This window comes from Bubalus bubalis, chromosome 3, assembly GCF_019923935.1.
Source record: "Bubalus bubalis isolate 160015118507 breed Murrah chromosome 3, NDDB_SH_1, whole genome shotgun sequence".
NCBI lineage: Eukaryota > Metazoa > Chordata > Mammalia > Artiodactyla > Bovidae > Bubalus > Bubalus bubalis.
The window spans coordinates 62,387,335-62,407,782 of record NC_059159.1 but is presented as its reverse complement, the minus strand read 5'-3'; the positions used below and the strand labels follow the sequence as shown (position 1 = coordinate 62,407,782).

General features: G+C 40.0%; 1 protein-coding gene and 1 pseudogene across 1 annotated transcript in view; one reads left to right on the top strand and one right to left on the bottom strand.

Moving 5' to 3' along the window:
- Positions 1-20,448, bottom strand: part of CA10 (carbonic anhydrase 10) — an 840,788-nt gene that overhangs the window by 7,567 nt on the left and 812,773 nt on the right. The window contains exons 7-8 of the mRNA XM_025281290.3: positions 19,520-19,615; positions 4,355-4,427 (exon numbers count right to left, since the gene is read on the bottom strand). Of these exons, the coding sequence (XP_025137075.1) occupies positions 4,355-4,427; positions 19,520-19,615 (169 nt within the window). The remainder of the gene's footprint in view (positions 1-4,354; positions 4,428-19,519; positions 19,616-20,448) is intronic.
- Positions 15,731-16,409, top strand: LOC102406520 (annotated as a pseudogene).

Sequence of the window (20,448 nt, the reverse complement as noted above, 5' to 3'; positions counted from 1 at the left end):
GCTGCCATTTTGTGGTGATTTTACCCCATGATTCCATGCTAACTCCTCCCTCTTTACACCTCTTGAACCAGTTGATGAGACAGATATGCAAGAGCCTCTTCCAGGGTAGAATTTAAAACTATCTTTAGAAATGATTCACAATGTTAGATCATGGGGATATGAGCTGTTCTTTAAAAAATGAGGATATCAATATGAATCCGCCACAGGTGTACACGAGTTCCCCATCCTAAAACCCCCTCCCACCTCCCTCCCTGTGCCATCCCTCTGGGTCATCCCAGTGCACCAGCCCCAAGCATCTTGTATCCTGCATGGAACCTGAACTGGCGATTTGTTTCATATATGATATTATACATGTTTCAATGCCATTCTCCCAAATCATCCCACCTTCGCCCTCTCCCACAGTGTCCAAAAACCAATACAATATTGTAAAGTAATTAGTCTCCAATTAAAATGAATAAATTTATATTTTTAAAAAAGCAAAAAAAAAAAATGAGGATATGTTTCTCTCTTCTCTATTTATTCTCTGCCATGATCTCACCCAGGTTTAAATGCTATCTGGATCCAAGTTACTTCCACATTTATATCTGTAGTTATCTCTCTTGAAATCCACACTCATATATACAGCTGCCTACTCTATACTTCTTCTTTGAGGCCCATCTCAAGCTTAACATATTTGAAACTTCTGATTCCCTTCTCACCCATGAATATGTTTTATCCAAGCAAATGGAGTGATCCTTTTGTCAGGAGATCACATCACTCTCTGCTCAGAGTCTTAGATTGACTTTTCATTATGAAACATCCCCAAAGGAAAGACTAATGGGGAAGATTGACCCCATTTAGCATTAATCTCTATGTCTCCTCTGGTTTCAGTATGTACCCAATAATGGTGATGCCACTGTCTTCCTTTGAATGACAATGATTTCACCAGTAGTCCCATGCCAAAGGAGAAGCAGGAGTTTCAGGGAGCTTAGGATGCTATGAGACTGAAATTTCAAATTACCCACAAGTTCTGTGCTTAGTTTATGACCCTTCCAAAGTGGAAACATTGGCAAAAGGCAAAAAATAATTCTCTTCAGACTGAACTAAATTTGGGATTAAGAGAACAAGCTGAAAAGCTTCATGTAATGTGAGAGTATTAGCGATACAACTAGTTTTAAGACCTCAGAGTTAAGCTTTCCTTGCCCATTAGGGAGGAAGACAATAGGACAGAAAGAGCCTACGAACATCCCTGGGATGACCTATGTTAAATCCTTTCTATCCCACTATGGATGAGTAAACTATTGTTCAGGAAATGTTCATTCCCTTCCCAGACCCAAATCCATGGGAGCACTTTGATGTTGGGTTTGGCCGTGTGACTTGCTTTGAACAGTGAACAGTGGATAGAAGTGACAGTGTGTGAGTTTCAAGACTAGACCTAAAACAACATCATGCATTTCTGATCCCCAACATGAGAAGTACTTGATCCTAGACAAAAGAAGGCCATGTTATCTGACCTTATCTGACCTGCAGATTTACTAAGTCACCAACCAATCCACAGATGCAGCAGTGAGAAATCAATGCCTATTGTTGAATGCTTGTTCATTACACAGAATTTGCTGACTAATAGAGCCACTCACTAAATGTGTATCATTGACAGAGGGCCTCACTTCTCAGAGCTTTGTTTTCCTCATCTGTAAACTGGGATAGCTATTAATACCTATTTTGGGAATAGGACTATGTAAGCACCAGGTGAGATGATGCATGTGAAGCTCTAGCAGAGAGCCTAGAGTGTGGAAAATGCTTAGCTAGCATTACTTCCATGTTCCTGATGCTGACGCAGTTAGCAGAGTGTGTACACATATGAGTGAGTGTGGCAGATTGAAGCTACACTGGAGTCTAATTCTGGGTAGCAGCAGAAGAATGGGTTGGTTGTGAGGGTGGTCAGGGGCCAAGGTCAGGTGTTCCTAAGTATTGTGGTTGGATAGTAGCTGGGGGGATTCATTTTTTTCTTGCTTGCTTAAAAGAATGAAAGCAGAGGACTCTGGTAGGTGCCCCGGAGCAGGAGGTATTGTCTACGAGAGTTCATGGGAAAATGCCAGCATAACCTCGTGTCTCCTGCAAAGACCCTGGAGGGACTTCTCAGGCTTATGTTTCCCACCCACTGGCTGTGTCCTCAGGCATGACTCCTGTTTCAGAAACTTCCTTGTTGCTCCCTTGTTTGGACAAATTTCCACAGGCTGGCTGCCTCTAGGTGATTAGCTAGAAAGAAGAGTGTTGGCATTTTCCTACTGAGAAAATCCATCCCTTTCAGCCACATGTCCTAGGCATTGAAGTGTCTAGGTTATTCTCACTTGTCCATGCAGAGGAAGAGCTGATGAAGGCAAATTTCTTGTCTTTGAACTTTTCAGAGTCCTTTAAGTCCTCTCCTTGCATTTGTGTATGCTGTTTGGAATGTCCTTCACTCTCTCCTTCCCTCTTTCTTTCCTTCCTTTCCCTCTCCTTCTTTCTCTCCCTCCCTTCTTCCCTCCCTCCCCTTTCCTCTCCCTTCTTTCCTCTATTCCTCCCTCCCTCTCTTTCCTTCTTTCTTTCCTCACAATGGTTGTTCATCTATTTAGTACTTACTTGAATAGCAATCCCTATTTTAAAATCTGCCATGAATTTTAGGCAGATTTTCTATGATCCCAAGAGTTCTGTTCCTATTTTTAATACATTGTGCTTATTACACAAATCTTTAAGAAACACCATTATATGTCTGTCTCCCTGACTAAAGAGTGAGAGACTCATTGTTCACGTGAAAGGCCACCTTCCCATAGAGCAAACCCGTATGACTGGTTTTATCTTTGGAAGCAGCCACATCACTTAACATTAATCAGCCTAGAGCTATGAGGTGGGGTGGGGTGCAAAGTTTGACTAATGGTTGACTGCAGCTGGCAATCTCTTAGATGGTGTGTTGGGCTTTAAAATGTAATTTGATGGCTTTTCATGGTCTCTAAACTGCAAATTCAAGATATTTGAAAGCATTTTATTTAATTTTATGCTCTTTCAGCAAAAAAGTTAAAAAACTAATAATCTTTATGAGCGGTTATAAAATGTATTTGCAACCCAACACAGAAATATCTCCCTTTGCTAAGCAATCTAAGTTTGAGCTTAAAGGACTCTATGGGTACTTATGAGGAAGACTGGGATGGTTTTGGAGATAATTCTTCTGGCTGATTATCCAGGGTTCCCAGCATTCCCAAACTCTTCATAGGGGGGTGTTCTGTGTGGAGGGCTGGTGTCTGGCCCATCTTTATATCCCAAGAGCTTCACTTGGTGCTGTCATGGGGCAGGCATGAAAGAAATACTTGCTGAATTGATGAGTAATTGAAAAAGAGAAGGATTCTCCACACTCTTCCTCCAGCAGTCCTAGGTGAGATCTGTAAGGCATTCACTTTGTCTTTCCACATCACCATCCATAGCAGTGTCCTACACCAAGTGAGGACAAGCCAAAGGGATGTGGGGTGTTAGAATGTTTGTGTACTGATTTTCTCTTTTGCAAAAATCAGATTTAAAATCCTAGATTTAGAAGGACCTTAGAAACTGAATTTCAACTTCTTTACAAAGGAAGGAACAAAGTGAGGAAGCTCTTTGCTTAAGGACAAAATCCCACTTTCCTGCTCACTTCTAATTAGTTAAACTTTTTCCTGTTATTTTCTTTAATCCCTTTGTGTGTAGTATTTCCTTAACTTTCACCAAGTCCTGCAACCTCTAAGATTGCTGCAGAAGACAGTGGCATCCTTTCCACTCTACTCTTTTCAACTTTGCACCATTATCTCTTTTCTGCTTACAGATTCAGGGAATTATACACTCTAGAAACCCAAGGAAATTGGGCAGAATTCTATAGCTCATTGTGTCACACATGGAAATGAAGAAAAATGCCACCCTGTCTAACCTGAAAGGGAGACCCAGTGACACAGAGGGGGAGATGTGGTCCAGCTGAGGGCCTTGGAATGTGTTGAAGTTGGATCAAACCACCTGGTGAATGCTTTCTCAATCACATAATTGGCAAAACCCTAAATGTGGCCAGCTGATATGTTGGAGTCCGTCAGCTAGTAGAGTCTCCCAGCTCATTACCAATCCATAGGATAATGATGACCATCATCATCATAATCATTATTTCTTTGGACAGGAATGGATGAAAAAGGCACTCTGGGGGTTTCTGCTTGAAATGAGTTGTTTCTTAGCCAATCCTGACTCTTCAGAGTGATTTTCTACAGAATTGAATGATCATGAAACTGAAAGAGGCCCTTGGAGATCATTAGTTCTGGCTTTCTGCCTTCAAACAGGACTAACCTTTATAGAATAGTTGCTATATAGAAAATTCAGCCAAACTTACTTTTATATGTTATTCTTGTGATAGTATCTCTGTTGAGCATTCGATTAAGAAATGGGTTTGATGAATCAGAAACCTAGGGGGGGGGAAAGAAAATATTAGTAAAAGGTAGGCAGAAGTTAACTTCGGTGGAAAAGGAGAAAAGGTGAGGGAAAACATATTGCGCACACATAGACATGGGACAACTAGTCATTCTTAGGGAAGCATTTCAGGGTACGTGAAAATGAGAGAACGGAGGAAGGATGGGAGGTAAAGATAGAGAGGTAGGCAGGGGATAGCTCATGCCAGGTTTTGAATGTCATATTAGGGCATTTAAAGTTTATTTTCTAGGAATAGGGAACCATCAGAGGATTTTAGTAGAGAGTAGGGAGTGACATATTAGGAAGGGGATAGTTATCCAAGTACAAAGAGAAACAGAAAGAGTGCCAAGAGTATTTGTTCTGATGCAACCCATGAAAGGAGAGTCAAAAAATAGATTGTCCTGTTAGGTAAGGAATCTGCTATGTCCTTTAATTGAGTGTCTTGGGTCCCTGGTACCTGGTGAGTCTGGGCGGAGCTAACATTAGGACTAGACCCTTTTGAGCTGATTGAAAATAATTGAAAATTTTCCAAAATGCACACAGACAATTTGTGGACTTTAGTGTGCTGACTATGTGGGTGAGAGGATAAAATATGTACTTGGTATATATGCACTTAAATTGGAAGTTAATGGTGTGTGACTGAGAAGCAATCATAGCCAAATCTCTGCTCCCTGTGGTTATAGGAAAGGTGGGGGATTAGTAGGGGACAGAGATAAGTGAAACCTACAGATAAACAAATCTCTTATTTTAACAAACTATTCCAACCCTTTTATGACGCAGATTTTGGTCGGTTGACATCTCAAGGGTTCAGCGGATGTAGATATGGGGCTTCTCAATTTCTGTTACTGCTTACCTTGCAGGGAACTGGGAAGGGGAGGTAGAAAGATCAGGAGGAGGGGAAGAGTGCCAGAGGCTTTGTTCATGTCATTTCTAGGTATCAGTGCCCAGAAAAGTTTGGCTTGTGTCCCATGCATAATCAGTTTGGGAATAAGTGAATGGCAAGTCACAGCTTGGATGATTCACTGTGGAGCATCTTGGAGTTGATTATGTTGGACAAAGATAGAAATGCTGTAGCTTATTTTGAGATCCAGCCTGAAAGTTTCAGGTTTGCTCAGGGAAAGACTGGAAGCATCCCTAAGAGCCAAACTGTCCTGAGAAGATGCAGGAGCTAGGGACAATCCTTTTACTGATCGCAGGATCTGGGGCATAAGTTCCTCTCAGTAACCCACAGGGCAACAATCAGGACCTGTGTCAGTAATCTAAGTGGAATGAGTGTTTCTACAGAAGCCTGTGAAACATTCCAGTAGTTTTCAGTTAGTAGGCTCACTTCTGGCAAATCAATCACCCTGTAAGCTGTAATGTGCCCGCATTGCCAGGATGACATTCACTGACTCAAAAACTTTGAGCAAAGTGAGACAATGTCAGTGGCCGAGGCTGAGGCACTCACCAAAGGTCAAGAACTGTTGGGCAGTCCGTGTTGGTCATGAGAGTTACTTACAGAAGGCCTAGATTTGGGAAATCTACAGGAGATGTGAGCCCTTGGATATGCATTGCCTAATATTGTGAAATGCCTTCAGGCTGCATAAGAGTAAGTATGTCCCAGGTTGAACACAACAAGAAGTTATCAATGTCGTAATTGTGGCTGGTTGAGGGATATAGATATTTGTCCTATGTTTGTGGGCAGCATGGGAATGTAGGGGAAATTTTTTAAATGTTGTTTTCTGTTTTCTCCCTTCCAGCTTTATGTGAACAAGGTCATTAGTGTCGATATTAAAGTCAAGAAAGACTTGGGATCCTTTCCTGAATGTACTATTATGAGCTACATGAATGAGGATGTAATGTCAAAAATTATTTGTACCATTTTCCTCATTTTCCTTAGGGACACTGATGTCCACTCCACAGGTTTATTATTAGGGTTAAATGATAAAATATGTATGTAAAGTACATGTCTCAGTGCCTTGCATTTAGTAATCTACTATTTATTATAACAGGGTCTGTGATGATGCCAAGAGGTATAGAACAGGGATTGGAAGGATCTATCTGTACCAAGACCAATTTCCTTTGGGAAGTTTTATTAGGGATTAAGAAAGCCTAACATCATACTTACCTGGTCAAAAGCCCTTTTCTATATTTGCCAGTGACAAGCTAAAGGAGGTGGGATTGGTGGTCAGTGGCAGCAGCATATCCAGGGTTCAGCTCTCCTGGGACCACAAAAAAAGGCTTAATCTGACCCAGGTGAGGGAGAGGAAGTTAGGAGGCTGCATGACCAGACAGAGCAAAGTGACTGTTGTAAAAGATGATGCTCATGAAGAAGGAGAGGGAGTGGTGTCTGGGGCTGCCCCTGTGCCCATTCTGTGTGATGATAATGTCTTCATGAGAGCTGTGTTAAAACTCCCTAGTGCCAAATGCTGAATTTCTATTGACTGTCATTAGATTCGAAGTTCTGACTGGGACACTTCCTCTAATGGTTTGGCTAAAACTTCCCAAGGAGTTACACAATGACTGCCAACTTTTAGAACTGCCACACTGCAACACCCCCCCCCCCCCCACCCCTGCCTTTTTGGGAAGGACAGTTTTTTTTTGTTTGTTTTTTTTGTTTTTTAAGTTAGAAATGTTTATTGTTTAAAACAAATATTAAAACAGCAAAAGCTAATTGATGTAAAAACTGGTATCTGAAAGTGGGTGTTGCCCATTTTAGGTTTTGTTTTCATAATAATTTGTACATACTTAATATTGGCTTTGAATTCAGGCTATAGATGGAGGTTGGAAAATAATGAGGCAACTGTTAGTAGAGACTGAAAAAAATGGTGAACCAAGTTATGACATAGAACATTTGGCAAATTTTTCATCTATAGGAACTTGTACAGAAGACCCTTTGTAATATCTCTAAAAGTTCTAAGCTAAATATAAGAGTCCTCAGCAAGACAAATAGGCTGTTAATAATCCTAAGGACATTATTTTTTTCCCTACAGGAATTTGCTGCAACCAGAGTAGAGAAAGCCCTGTCCTGGGGGAGGTGGGGGGAAATTAGATGCAATTCATTACTTCAGAAGTACTGAATTTTAGGATGTATATAGAGTACATATGCATCAGATTCATAGAAAATTCATCAAGTTTTAAAGTCCATTATACCAATAAAATAACTACCTGCTTGGATAAAAAGAATTGCAATAGTTCAAATAGAAGTAAGATTTCTGGACTTCTAACATTCTATGGATAGAAATCAGAATTATAATAACAGATATTTCTTACCCAAAGAGGTGAAAACCCTACAGGAAGAGCTGAGGCATTCAGAGGATTGTGAACAAGTTAATTATCTCAGGGAGCAGAAATGAAATCTAATCAAGGAACATCCCCAGGCCAAGAGTAGGAGAACATTTTTAAAATTAATTTTTATTGGAGTATATCTGTTTTATAATATTGCATTAGTTTCTACTGTATAGAAAAGTGAAGTAGCTATACATATGCATATATCCCCTCTTTTTTGGATTTCCTTCCCATTTAGGTCAGGAAGCAAGAGTTAGAACTGGACATGGAACAACAGACTGGTTCCAAATAGGAAAAGGAGTTCGTCAAGGCTGTATATTGTCACCCTGTTTATTTAACTTGTATGCAGAGTACATCATGAGAAACGCTGGACTGGAAGAAACACAAACTGGAATCAAGATTACCGGGAGAAATATCAATAACCTCAGATATGCAGATGACACCACCCTTATGGCAGAAAGTGAAGAGGAACTCAAAAGCCTCTTGATGAAAGTGAAAGAGGAGAGTGAAAAAGTTGGCTTAAACTCAACATTCAGAAAACAAAGATCGTGGCATCTGGTCCCACCACTTCATGGGAAATAGATGGGGAAACAGTGGAAACAGTGTCAGACTTTATTTTTCTGGGCTCCAAGATCACTGCAGATGGTGACTGCAGCCATGAAATTAAAAGACGCCTACTCCTTGGAAGGAAGGTTATGACCAACCTAGATAGCATATTGAAAAGCAGAGACATTACTTTGCCAAGAAAGGTTCGTCTAGTCAAGGCTATGGTTTTTCCAGTGGTCATGTATGGATGTGAGAGTTGGACTGTGAAGAAGGCTGAGCACCAAAGAATTGACGCTTTTGAACTGTGGTGTTGGAGAAGACTCTTGAAAGTCCCTTGGACTTCAAGGAGATCCAACCAGTCCATTCTGAAGGAGATCAGCCCTGGGATTTCTTTGGAAGGAATGATGCTAAAGCTGAAACTCCAGCACTTTGGCCACCTCATGCGAAGAGTTGACTCCTTGAAAAAGTCTGATGCTGGGAGGGATTGGGGGCAGGAGGAGAAGGGGACGACAGAGGATGAGATGGCTGGATGGCATCACTGACTCGATGGACGTGAGTCTGAGTGAACTCCGGGAGTTGGTGATGGACAGGGAGGCCTGGCGTGCTGAAATTCATGGGGTCGCAAAGAGTCGGACACGACTGAGTGATTGATCTGATCTTATCCCATTTAGGTCACAACAGAGCACTCACTAAGTAACATTCCCTGAGCTATACAGTAGGTCCTCATTAGTTATCTATTTTATATATAGTAACAATAGCGTATATATGTCAATTCCAATTTCTCAAATCATCCAACCCCTCCTTCTCACCTTGGTGTCCATATATTTGTATTCTATATTTGTGTCTCTATTTCTGTTTTGCAAATAAGATCATGTATACCATTTTTCTGGATACCACATATATGTGTTAATACATGATATTTGGTTTTTCTCTTTCTGTCTTACTGTACTCTGTATGATAGTTTCTAGGTCCATTATCTAGATGGTAATCTCTAGGTCCATTATCTAGGTCCACTATCTAGGTATGATAGTCTCTACAAATGACCCAGTATTGTTCCTTTTAATGGCTAAGTAATATCCCATTGTGTGTCTGTGTGTATATATATCTATTCCTCTGTTGATGGATATTTAGATTGATTTCATGCCATGGCTATTGTAAATAGTGTTACAATGAACATTGGGGTGCATGTGTCGTTTTGAATTATGGCTTTGTCTGGGTATAAGAACAGTAGTAGTGTTGCTGGGTCATATGGTAGTTTTATTTTTAGTTTTTTTTAAGGAACCTCCATATGGTTTTCCATTGTGGCTGTATCAATTTACATTCACACCAACAGCAAAAGGGTTTACTTTTCTCCACACTCTCTCCAGTTTGTATAATTAAAAAATATATATTTTTAATTGGAGGATAATTGCTTTACAATTTTTTTGTAGATTTTTTTAATGATAGGCTAGCTGGTGTGAGGTGATACATCATTGTAGTTTTGATTTACATTTCTCTAGGAATTAGTGATGCTAAGCATCTTTTCATGGCTTTGTGGGCCATCTGTATGTATTTTTTGGATAAATATCTGTTTAGGTCTTCAGACCAATTTTTAATTGAGTTTTTTATATTGAATGTATAAATTATATTTTAGAGATTAATCTTTTGTCAGTTGTTCCATTTGCAAATATTTTCTCCAATTCTGAGAGTTGTCTTTTCATCTTGTTTATGGTTTCCTTTGCTATGCAAAGCTTTTAAGTTTAATTAGGTCCCATTTGTTAATTTTTGTTTTATTTTTATTACTCTAGGAGGTGGCTCAAAAAAGATCCTCCTGCAATTTATGTCATAGAGTATTCTGCCTATGTTTTCCTCTAAGAATTTATATTATCCTACCTTACCTTTAGGTCTTTAAATCATTTTGAGTTTATTTTTGTACATGGTGTTAGAGTGTTCTGATTTTATTATTTCACATGTACCTGTCCAGTTTCCCTGGCACCATTTCTTAAGAGGTTATCTTTTCTCCATTGTATACTCCTGTCTCGTTTGTCAAAGATAAGGTGTGTGACAAGGTTCATAGGTGTGTGAGTTTATCTCTGGTTTTCTTATACTCTTCTATTGATCTGCATTTCTGTTTTTCATGCCAGTACCATACTGTCTTGATGACTGTACCTTTGTCTATAATCTGAAGTCAGGGAGCCTGATTGCCCAGCTCTGTTTTTCTTTCTCAAGATTGATTTGGCTTTTCAGGACCTTTTGTATTTCTATACAAATTGTATAATTTTCTGTTCTAAGTTCTGTGAAAAATGCCATCAGTGATTTGATGGAGTTTCATTGAATCTGTAGATTGCTTTGGGTAATATAGTCATTTTCACAATATTGATTGTTTGAATCCAAGGATATGACCTATCTTTCCATTTGTTTGTGTCATCTTTGATTTTTTTAATCTTATTTTATAGTTTTCGGCATACAGATCTTTGGCCTCCTTCAGTTCAATCGCTCAGTCGTGTCTGACTCTTAGTGACCCCATGAATTGCAGCACGCCAGGCCTCATTGTCCATCACCAGCTCCCGGAGTTCACTCAGACTCATGTCCATCGAGTCAGGGATGCCTTCCAGCTATCTCATCCTCTGTCATCCCCTTCTCCTCCTACTCCCAATCCCTCCCAGCATCAGAGTATTTTCCAATAAGTCAACTCTTCACATGAGGTGGCCAATCAGCTTTAGCATCATTCCTTCCAAAGAAATCCCAGGGTTGATCTCCTTCAGAATGGACTGCTTGTTATTTCTGCTCTGACCTTATAACTTTTTTTCCTCCTACTAACTTTTTCTTCTTCCTCTAGTTGCTTTAGTTGTAAGGTTAAGTTGTATATTTGAGATTATTCTTGAATCTTCAGAATGGACTGATTGGATCTCCTTGCAGTCCAAGGGACTCTCAAGAGTCTTCTCCAACACCACAGTTCAAAAGCATCAATTCTTTGGCGCTCAGCTTTCTTTACAGTCCAACTCTCACATCCATACATGACCACTGGAAAAACCATAGCCTTGACTAGACGAACCTTTGTTGGCAAAGTAATGTCTCTGCTTTTCAGTATGCTATCTAGGTTGGTTATAACTTTTCTTCCAAGGAGTAAGCGTCTTTCAACTTCATGGCTTCAGTTACCATCTGTAGTGATTTTGGAGCCCAAAAATATAAAGTCTGACACTGTTTCCACTGTTTCCCCATCTATTTCACATGAAGTGATGGGACCAGATGCCATGATCTTCGTTTTCTGAATGTTGAGTTTAAGCCAACTTTTTCACTCTCCTCTTTCACCTTCATCAAGAGGCTCTTTAGTTCCTCTTCACTTTCTGCCATAAGGGTGGTGTCATCTGCGTATCTGAGGTTATTGATATTTCTCCCAGCAATCTTGATTCCAGCTTGTGCTTCTTCCAGCCCAGCGTTTCTCATGATGTACTCTGTATATCAGTTAAATAAGCAGGGTGACAATATACAGCCTTGACGTACTCCTTTTCCTATTTGCAACCAGTCTGGTTTATTCCTAGGTATTTTATTGTTTTTATTGCAATGGTAAATGAGATTATTTTCTTGATTTCTCTTTGATGGTCCATTGTTGGCATATAGGGGTTCAGATTTCTGTGTATTAATTCTGTCTCTTGTGACATTACAAAATTCGTTGATTAGCTCTAAAAGTTTTCTGGTGGCATCTTTAGGTTTTCTATGAATAGTATCATGTCATCTGCAAACAATGACAGTTTTACCTTTTTTTTTTTTTCAATTTGGATTCTTTTTTATTTCTTTTTCTTCTCTAATTGCTGTGACTATTATACTTCCAAGATTATGTTGAATAATAATGGTGAGAGAGGACAATCCCTTGTCTGGTTCCTGATCTTAGAGGAAATGCTTTCAAATTTTCACCATTGAGGAGTTTGTTTGCAGGACCTTTGTCATATATAGCCTTTATTGTGATGAAGTATGTTCCCTCTATATCCATTTTATGCAGACATTTTTTTTTAATCCTAAATGGGTGTTGAATTTTCCAAAAGTTTTTTTCTGCATCTACTGAGATGATCACGTGGCATATGGTTTTTCTTTTACAGTTTGTTAATAAGTTTTAGCACATTGATCAATTTGCATATACTGATGAATCCTTACATCCCTTGGATAAACCCTGCTTGATCATGGTGTATAATTCTCTTAATGTATTGTTGGATTCAGATTGCTAGTATTTTGTTGAGGAATAGCACATCTATATTTATTGGTAATATTGGGCTGTTTTTTGGCATATCTTTGTCTGGTTTTGGTATCAGGGTGATAGTGGCCTTGTAGAATGAGTGTGGGAATGTTCCTCTCTCTGTAATATTTTTGGAAGAGTTTGAGAACAATAGGCACTAGCTCATCTCTAAGTGCTTGATAGGATTCATCTGTGAAGCCATCTGGTTCTGGACTTTTGTCTATTGAAAGATTTTTAATCAGAGTTTCATTTTTATTACTTGTGATTGGTCTGTTAATATTTTCTGATTCTTTCTGGTTCAATCTTGGGAGGTTTTCCCTTTTACAAAATTTGTTAATTTCTTCCAGATTTCCCATTTTATTGGCATATAGTTGTTTGTAGTAGTCCCTTATGACCCTTTATATTTCTGCAGTGTCAGTTGTATTAATTTAATTGATTGAATTTTATTTAATAATCTCTCCTTTTTCATTTATAGTTTTATTGATTTGAGTCTCTTCCCTTTTTTTCCCCTTGGGGAATCTGGCTAAGGTTGATCAATTTATTTAAAAAAATCTTCTCAAACAATGAACTTTTAGTTTCATTGATATTTGCTATTGTTTTCTTAATTTCTATTTCATTTATTTCTGCTCTGACCTTATAACTTTTTCTTCTCCTACTAACTTTTTCTTCTTTCTCTAGTTGCTTTAGTTGTAAGGTTAAGTTGTATATTTGAGATTATTCTTGAATCTTGAGGTAGGATTGCATTTCTATTAACTTCCCTCTTAGAATTGCTTTTGCTGTATCATATAGGTTTCAGGTTGTTGTGTTTTCATTGTCATTTATTTCTAAGTATTTTTGAATTTCTCTTTGATTTCCTCAGTAATCTTTTGGCTACTTCAGATCAGATCAGATCAGTTGCTCAGTTGTGTCCAACTCTTTGCGACCCCATGAATCGCAGCACGCCAGACCTCCCTGTCCATCACCAACTCCCGGAGTTCACTCAGACTCACATCCATCTAGTCAGTGATGCCATCCAGCCATCTCATCCTCTGTCGTCCCCTTTAGTAGCATAGTATTTAGTATCCATGTGTTTGTGGTTTTTACTGTTGTTGTTGTTGTTGTTTTCCCCCTGTAATTGAAATTTAATTTTATAGTGCTGTAGTTGGAAAATATACTTTATGCAATTTCAATTTTTATATTTACCAAGACTTGAAGGAGATCAGCCCTGGGATTTCTTTGGAAGGAATGATGCTAAAGCTGAAACTCCAGTACTTTGGCCACCTCATGTGAAGAGTTGACTCATTGGAAAAGACTCTGATGCTGGGACAGATTGGGGGCAGGAGGAGAAGGGGACAACAGAGGGTGTGATGGCTGGATGGAATCACTGACTCGATGGACATGAGTTTGAGTGAACTCCGGGAGTTGGTGATGGACAGGGAGGCCTGGCGTGCTGCAATGCATGGGGTCACAAAGAGTCGGACACGACTGAGTGACTGAACTGAACTGAACTGAACTGTTTTGTTACTTAATATATGACCTATCCTGGAGAAAGTTTTGTGTGCACTTGAGAAAAAAAAGTGTATTCTGCTGCTTTTACATGTAATGTCCTAAAAATATCAATTAATTCTCTGTTTTAATGTGTCATTTAAGGTCTTTGTTTTCTTATTAAATTTTTTGTCTGGATGATCAGTCCATTGGTATGCTTGGGATATTAAAGTACCCCACTATTATTGTGTTACTATTGATTTCCCTTTTTATGGCTGTTAGCATTTCCTTTATGTATTAAGGTGCTCCTATATTAGGTGCATAAATAGTTACAGGTGTTATATCTTCTTCTTGGGTTGATCTCGTGATCATTATGTAGTGCCCTTCCTTGTCTCTTGTAACAGTTGTTAATTTAAAGTCTTTTTTTTTTTTCCTGATATGACTATTGGTATTCCCCCTCTCTTTTTATTTATATTTGCATGGAATATATTTTTTATTCTCCTCATTTTCTGTCTGTATGTGTCCCTAGGTCTGAAGTGGACTTCTTGTGGACAGTACATATGAACTCTTTTTAGAATCCATTCAGCAATCTGTGTCTTTTTGCTGACACATTTAACCCTCTTACATTTAAGGTAATTATCAATATGTATGTTTCTCTTGCCATTTACTTAATTGTCTTGGGTTAGTTTTTTTTTTAGTTCTTTTTTCTTTTCTTGTGTTTAGCATCTAGAGAAGTTTTTTCAGCAATTTTTATAAAGCTAGTTTGTTAGTACTGAATTCTCTCAGCTTTTGCTTATCTGTGAAGCTTTTGATTTCTCTTTTGAATATGAATGAGATCCTTGCTAGATAGAGTAATTTTGGTTGTAGGTTTTACCCTTTCATTACTTTAAATATATCCTGCCACTCCCTTCTGGGTTGCGGAGTTTCTGCTGAAACATTAACTGATACCTTAGGATTCCCTGATATGTTATTTCTTGTTTTGCCCTTGCTGCTTTTATTATTTTTATTTTAATTTTTGTTAGTTTAATATATGTCTTGGTGTGTTTCTTCTTGGGTTGTACCCTGTATGAGATTCTCTTTGCTTCCCAGACTTGGGCGACTATTTCTTTTCCTGTGTTAGGGAAATTTTCAACTATAAATCTTTTGAAATATTTTCTAGGACATTTTCTCTATCTCTTTTTCTTCTGAGACCCCTATTACTTGTATGTTATTGTGTTTAGTGTTGTCACAGAGGTCTCTGAGACAGTCTTCATTTCTTTTCATTCTTTTTTCTTTATTCTGATTTGCAGAAGTTATTTCCACCTTTCTATCTTCTTTGTCACTTATCCTTTCTTCTGCCTCAGTTATTCTGCTATTGATTCCTTCTAGTGATTCCTTCAGAGAAGGCAATGGCACCCCACTCCAGTACTCTTGCCTGGAAAATCCCATGGAAGGAGGAGCCTGGAAGGCTGCAGTCCATGGGGTCGCTGAGGGTAGGACACGACTGAACGACTTCACTTTGACTTTTCACTTTCCTGCATTGGAGAAGGAAATGGCAACCCACTCCAGTATTCTTCCCTGGAGAATCCCAGGGATGGGGGAGCCTGGTGGGCTGCTGTCTATGGGGTTGCACAGAGTCCGACACGACTGAAGCGAATTAGCAGCAGCAGCAGCAGCAGCAGTGATTCCTTCTAGTGTGCACGCGCAGACGCAGCTGGCTGCCTGACCAGGCCCCTGGGGCTACGGAGCATGCGTGGAGTTGAGCAGCAAGTGGAGTGAGGAGCTTGCGCCTACTCAGCTCATGGGCATCTACCGACACAGTCAGGGTGTGAGATGAGTGACTGCGAAGACGAGGCCCCCCCTCCCAGCTTTCTTCATACACCCTTGCAGCTCTGTAGGAATTTTATGCTGAGCAGCAGCAGCACCACTCTCACCTCCGTGGTGATGACAAGTACAACATCGGGATAATAGAAGAGAACTGGCGGGTGAGCCAGTTCTGGTACAGCCCAGAGACGGCCCTGTACCTTGCTGAGGACGCCTTGGCAGCTGCCGGGGAGGGCGGCAGAATAGCGTGTGTGAGCGCCCCCAGCGTCTACCAGAAGCTGAGAGAGTGGCACAGAGATGATGTCTTCCTCTGGATCTTTGAGTACAACCGGAGGTTTCCCGTATACGGAAAGGACTTTGTCTACTATGACTACAAGAACCCTGTGGACTTACCCGAGAGGATCGCCACACACAGCTTTGCCATCGTCATGGCAGATCGCCCCTATCTCTCAGAGGAATGTCTTAGGAAAATGTCAGAAACCATCAAGCTCCTGACCCGGGGAAAGATCCTGCTGTGCACAGGTGCTGTCATGGAGGCGGTGGCAGCAAAGCTGCTTGGAGTGAAGATGTGCAAGTTTATTCCAGAACACACTCACCCTGGGAAATGAGTTTCAGTTTCGTGAATTACGACTCCAGGCTGGACCGTGATCTGTCAGTGCAGCTCCCAGTGCAGGAAGGACCCAAGTGACATTTCCTTTCTGAAAAACTACCACCTCCTCAGTCCTCATTTTTGAGGTTAAGGCATTATGATTTCCTTAGGATGTCCCTGGAGCGCAGGGTGCTTTTGCCGACTTGAGTCTGTGGAATTATATCTGGAGGAACTTTTAGACCCCATCTAGTGGAGAAGGCAATGGCACCCCACTCCAGTACTCTTGCATGGAAAAATCCCATGGATGAAGGAGCCTGGTAGGCTGCAGTTCATGGGGTTGCTAAGAGTCAGACAGGACTGAGAGACTTCACTTTCACTTTTCACTTTCATGCATTGGAGAAGGAAATGGCAACCAACTCCAGTGTTCTTGCCTGGAGAATCCCTGGGACAGGGCAGCCTGGTGGGCTGCCCTCTATGGGGTCGCACAGAGTCGGACACGACTGAAGCAACTTAGCAGCAGCAGCAGTGTGTTTTCAATTCCAGTTATTGTGTTGTTCATTACTGTTTTTTCTTTAGTTCATCTAAGTTTTTGTTAAACACTTCATCCATCTTCTGTGCATGCCTCCAAGTTTATTTCTGTGAGTTGGATCATCTTTACTATCACTACTCTGAATTATTTTTCAGACAGATTGCCTATTTCCTCTTCATTTATTTGATCTTACATTTTTACTAGTGTCACCATATTTATTATTCTTCTCATTGTATCTAAGCTACTGTCTTTGAAGTTTCCTTTCTGCAGGTTGTAGGACCATTGCTCCTGTTGCTTATGGTATCTGCCCCCAACAAATGAGGTTGGCCAAATGGCTTGTGTAGGTTTCCTGTTGGAAAGGACCGGTGCCTGTGCTCTGGTGGGTAGAGCTGAGTCTCGTCCCTCCGATGGGCAGGCCCATATCATGTAGTGTGTTTTGGTATATCTGTGTGCTTAGCACTTTAGACAGCCTGTCTGCTAATAGGTGGGTTTGTGTTCCAGTTATGCTTGTTTTTTAGTGTGACGTATTAAGTATCTTGGAGTCAAGGTAGAGACTTTCTGTTGAGATCTTGCCAATTAATATTCCCCAGGTCTCAGAATTCTCTGGGATTTCCCAGGTGGTGCAGTGGTAAAGAATATGCTTGATAACAGCATTGACTCAATGGACATGAATTTGAGCAAACTCTACAAGATAATGAAAGGCAGAGGAGCCTGGGGTGTTGCAGCCCATGGGGTTGCAAAGAGCCAGATGTGATTTAGTGACTGAACATCAACAAGGAATTCCCCAGTGGTCCAATGTCCTGGCCTTGGCACTCCCACTTCAGAGGCTCAGGCCTAACCCCTGGTTAGGGAACCATGAACCTGCAAGCCACACAGTGCAATAAAAAAAGGGTCAGGAAAGAAAATAAACAAACAAAACCCAAGACAAATGGCAAAGACAAAAACAAAGAAAGATAGTTTTTAAAAAAGGAAAATGAAGAAACAAATAAAACCCAAGATAGATGGTAAAAGAAAAATGAAACAAAGAAAAATAAAAACTAAAACACACACATACAAAAAAGTAAACAAAAACAATGAAAATAAAAAAAACAGAAAGCAACCAGACAAATAAAAGAAACTAAAAACAAAATCAGAACAATTAAAAACAAAACTAAGAAAACCAAAGTAGAATGCAAACTAAAAATAAAGTAAAATAAATGTTAAAAACAAAACAAGGAAAGAACACAAAACAATGGAAAAGTAAAGTAAAAATAGAAAAATAAAAATTGCATTAAAAAAAATGAAAGCAGCAACAGAACATATAAACAGCAATAAGAATATTTTCCTGGTGTCTCATCTGTCAGTGTTTTTACCCCCACTATGATCCCCAGCCAAATTCTGCTTTCCCTAGTATTCTCTAGGTAGGCTTCTGGACTTGCAATGGACAAGGTGTGGGCAGCTCAGACTCTGAGCTGGCCCAACCATAATATGTACTTGACCCCATCGACTGGTCTCAGTTGTGGGAAAATTCATTGTCCATTCATATATTACACAGATGCACAGTTTATCAAGATAATCATGGGGATTTAACTTGTGGCTTGTGCAATTACATGAGAAGATTTTCATTCCTCTTCCTTAGTCACTCTATTCTTGGGCTTTAGCTAAGGCCTTAGCCCCACCTCTGCATGTGGGCCTCCCACAGAGGTCTGCTCCTGAGGCTTCCCCAAAGCAATCAGATCTGGCCTGGGGAGGACAGGGCATGGAGGTGGCCTGGCTGCTGGGTCACAGGAGCCCTGGCAAAAACAGATGCATGGGGGATCAGTGGCTGCAAGAGATATAGTCCAGCCAGTGAGGAAGTACACAGGGAAGCCAATGGCCAGGAGTTCAAGAGATCCAGCTATAGTGGTAGCCTTTCCCATAATCCACTGGCTATAGTGAAAGGATCAGTCCTGTTGGTGACCTTTCCTAGCGCCTGATGACAGGCGCTTCTTCTTCTTCTTCTTTTTTTAATTTGCAAACCTGTTTCACCCAAAAAATGGTCAAAATGTTGTGTGATTTTTTAACAACTTAAACTTTGATTTGTTGGAAGTGTGTGTTGATGATAACTATAAGGAGATGTGGAGCTACCCTAGAATGTCATAAAGCCAGCATTGGTGAATTTTCTTAATTATTCACAGGGATGTTTACATGAGAGAGGTAAACTGGGAGGGAAAGATGATACTCAGAGCAATTCCTGAAAGCTGGAGGGAACTGTTTAGTGCAGTGCCTGGAGGGAAGGGACATCTCACATTTTCTTTTTATTCCTTTTTCCAAGGGTCATCTGATTGACAGCCCTTTAATCCTGTTGGGTATCAGCAAGAAACCATCTCCCCTTCTATTTATTCCTTCTGATTCTTCTGCATGAGTGGAACCTAGAACCTGCCCCCGGATCCAGCATCATTTTTCTCTCTAGGACAGAAACTACCTGGATCCTCAGGCCCCAGTACTCTAAACTCATTGTTTTTGCATCTCACTGAAAGAGTCTTTATTTTTCATAAACCTCATGGACATAAATATTGGACATAGATATTTCCCTTTGGTAATATCTATGCAGCTTGGGTTATTTTACTCTTTTTCTAAGATTCAACAGGACTATAAACTGATATTTTGATTGGGATGGAAATGGTAAGAAGAGAAGAATGAAGGAATGCAACACACTTACTTTTATAAATATAGAAACTACCACCAATCCATTTGGGCTCTTTGCAGCTTCTGTGACATTGGTATATAGCTCGTGGTTATAGTGGATGAGCTGCACCTGGAAGGAGGAAAAAGCAATAATGTAATAATGAGAACAACAATGTAACATTAAAAGATATGATGCACCCCATAGCCACCCTACATAAGGGTAAACTGTAAAGTAAATTGTAAAAAAAAATTGGAAAGATAGTTCTTTACTTGAGATTTCAGGGATATGGCGTGTGTCATAAAATACATGCACATGCACACACACATACAAAAATACTCATACATATTTGCAGTTATTTTCTGGTAACAATCATGGCTTTAATAAGTTCAGTGCCCATCTGGCTCTGGCTTCATTTAAAGGGTATGTAAAGTTACATTCCCTTGTTAGAAGCAGAATTGCCTTACAGAGGTGGGCCAGCTTTCCAGGATGCACGTACAGTTGCCATAAGCAGCAAGTAAATATTCCTCATGGCCATGAGCAAGCAGGGAATTGCTAAATCCTTTCAGCCAAGTGACTTTGGAGGAGACTGGCTAACTTGAAAGATGAAGTGCTCCTAAGGGAGAGGAAGTTTATGGCTTAGGTTTCTGATGCATCAGCCTGCCCAGGTTATCTGTGCCAGACTTAACTTGCTCCTTATTGAATGAAGATCAGTAATATGCCTGTTGAGCCTTTATGCATTCATTTCAGGCTGTGGTTTTAAAACATGTTTTAACAGTATGGTGGTATAATTTTTTAATAAACTAAACGATAGAGAAATTGAAACAAAAGCCCCCCCATCTTTCTAATTGTAGTCCAAGCAATATAATTATTAAGAGTTTACTACATATACTTGCAGATATTTTTGTGTTTATAACTCACACACACACAGTCACAGAGAGAGAGTTTAAAAAACATTAAATGAG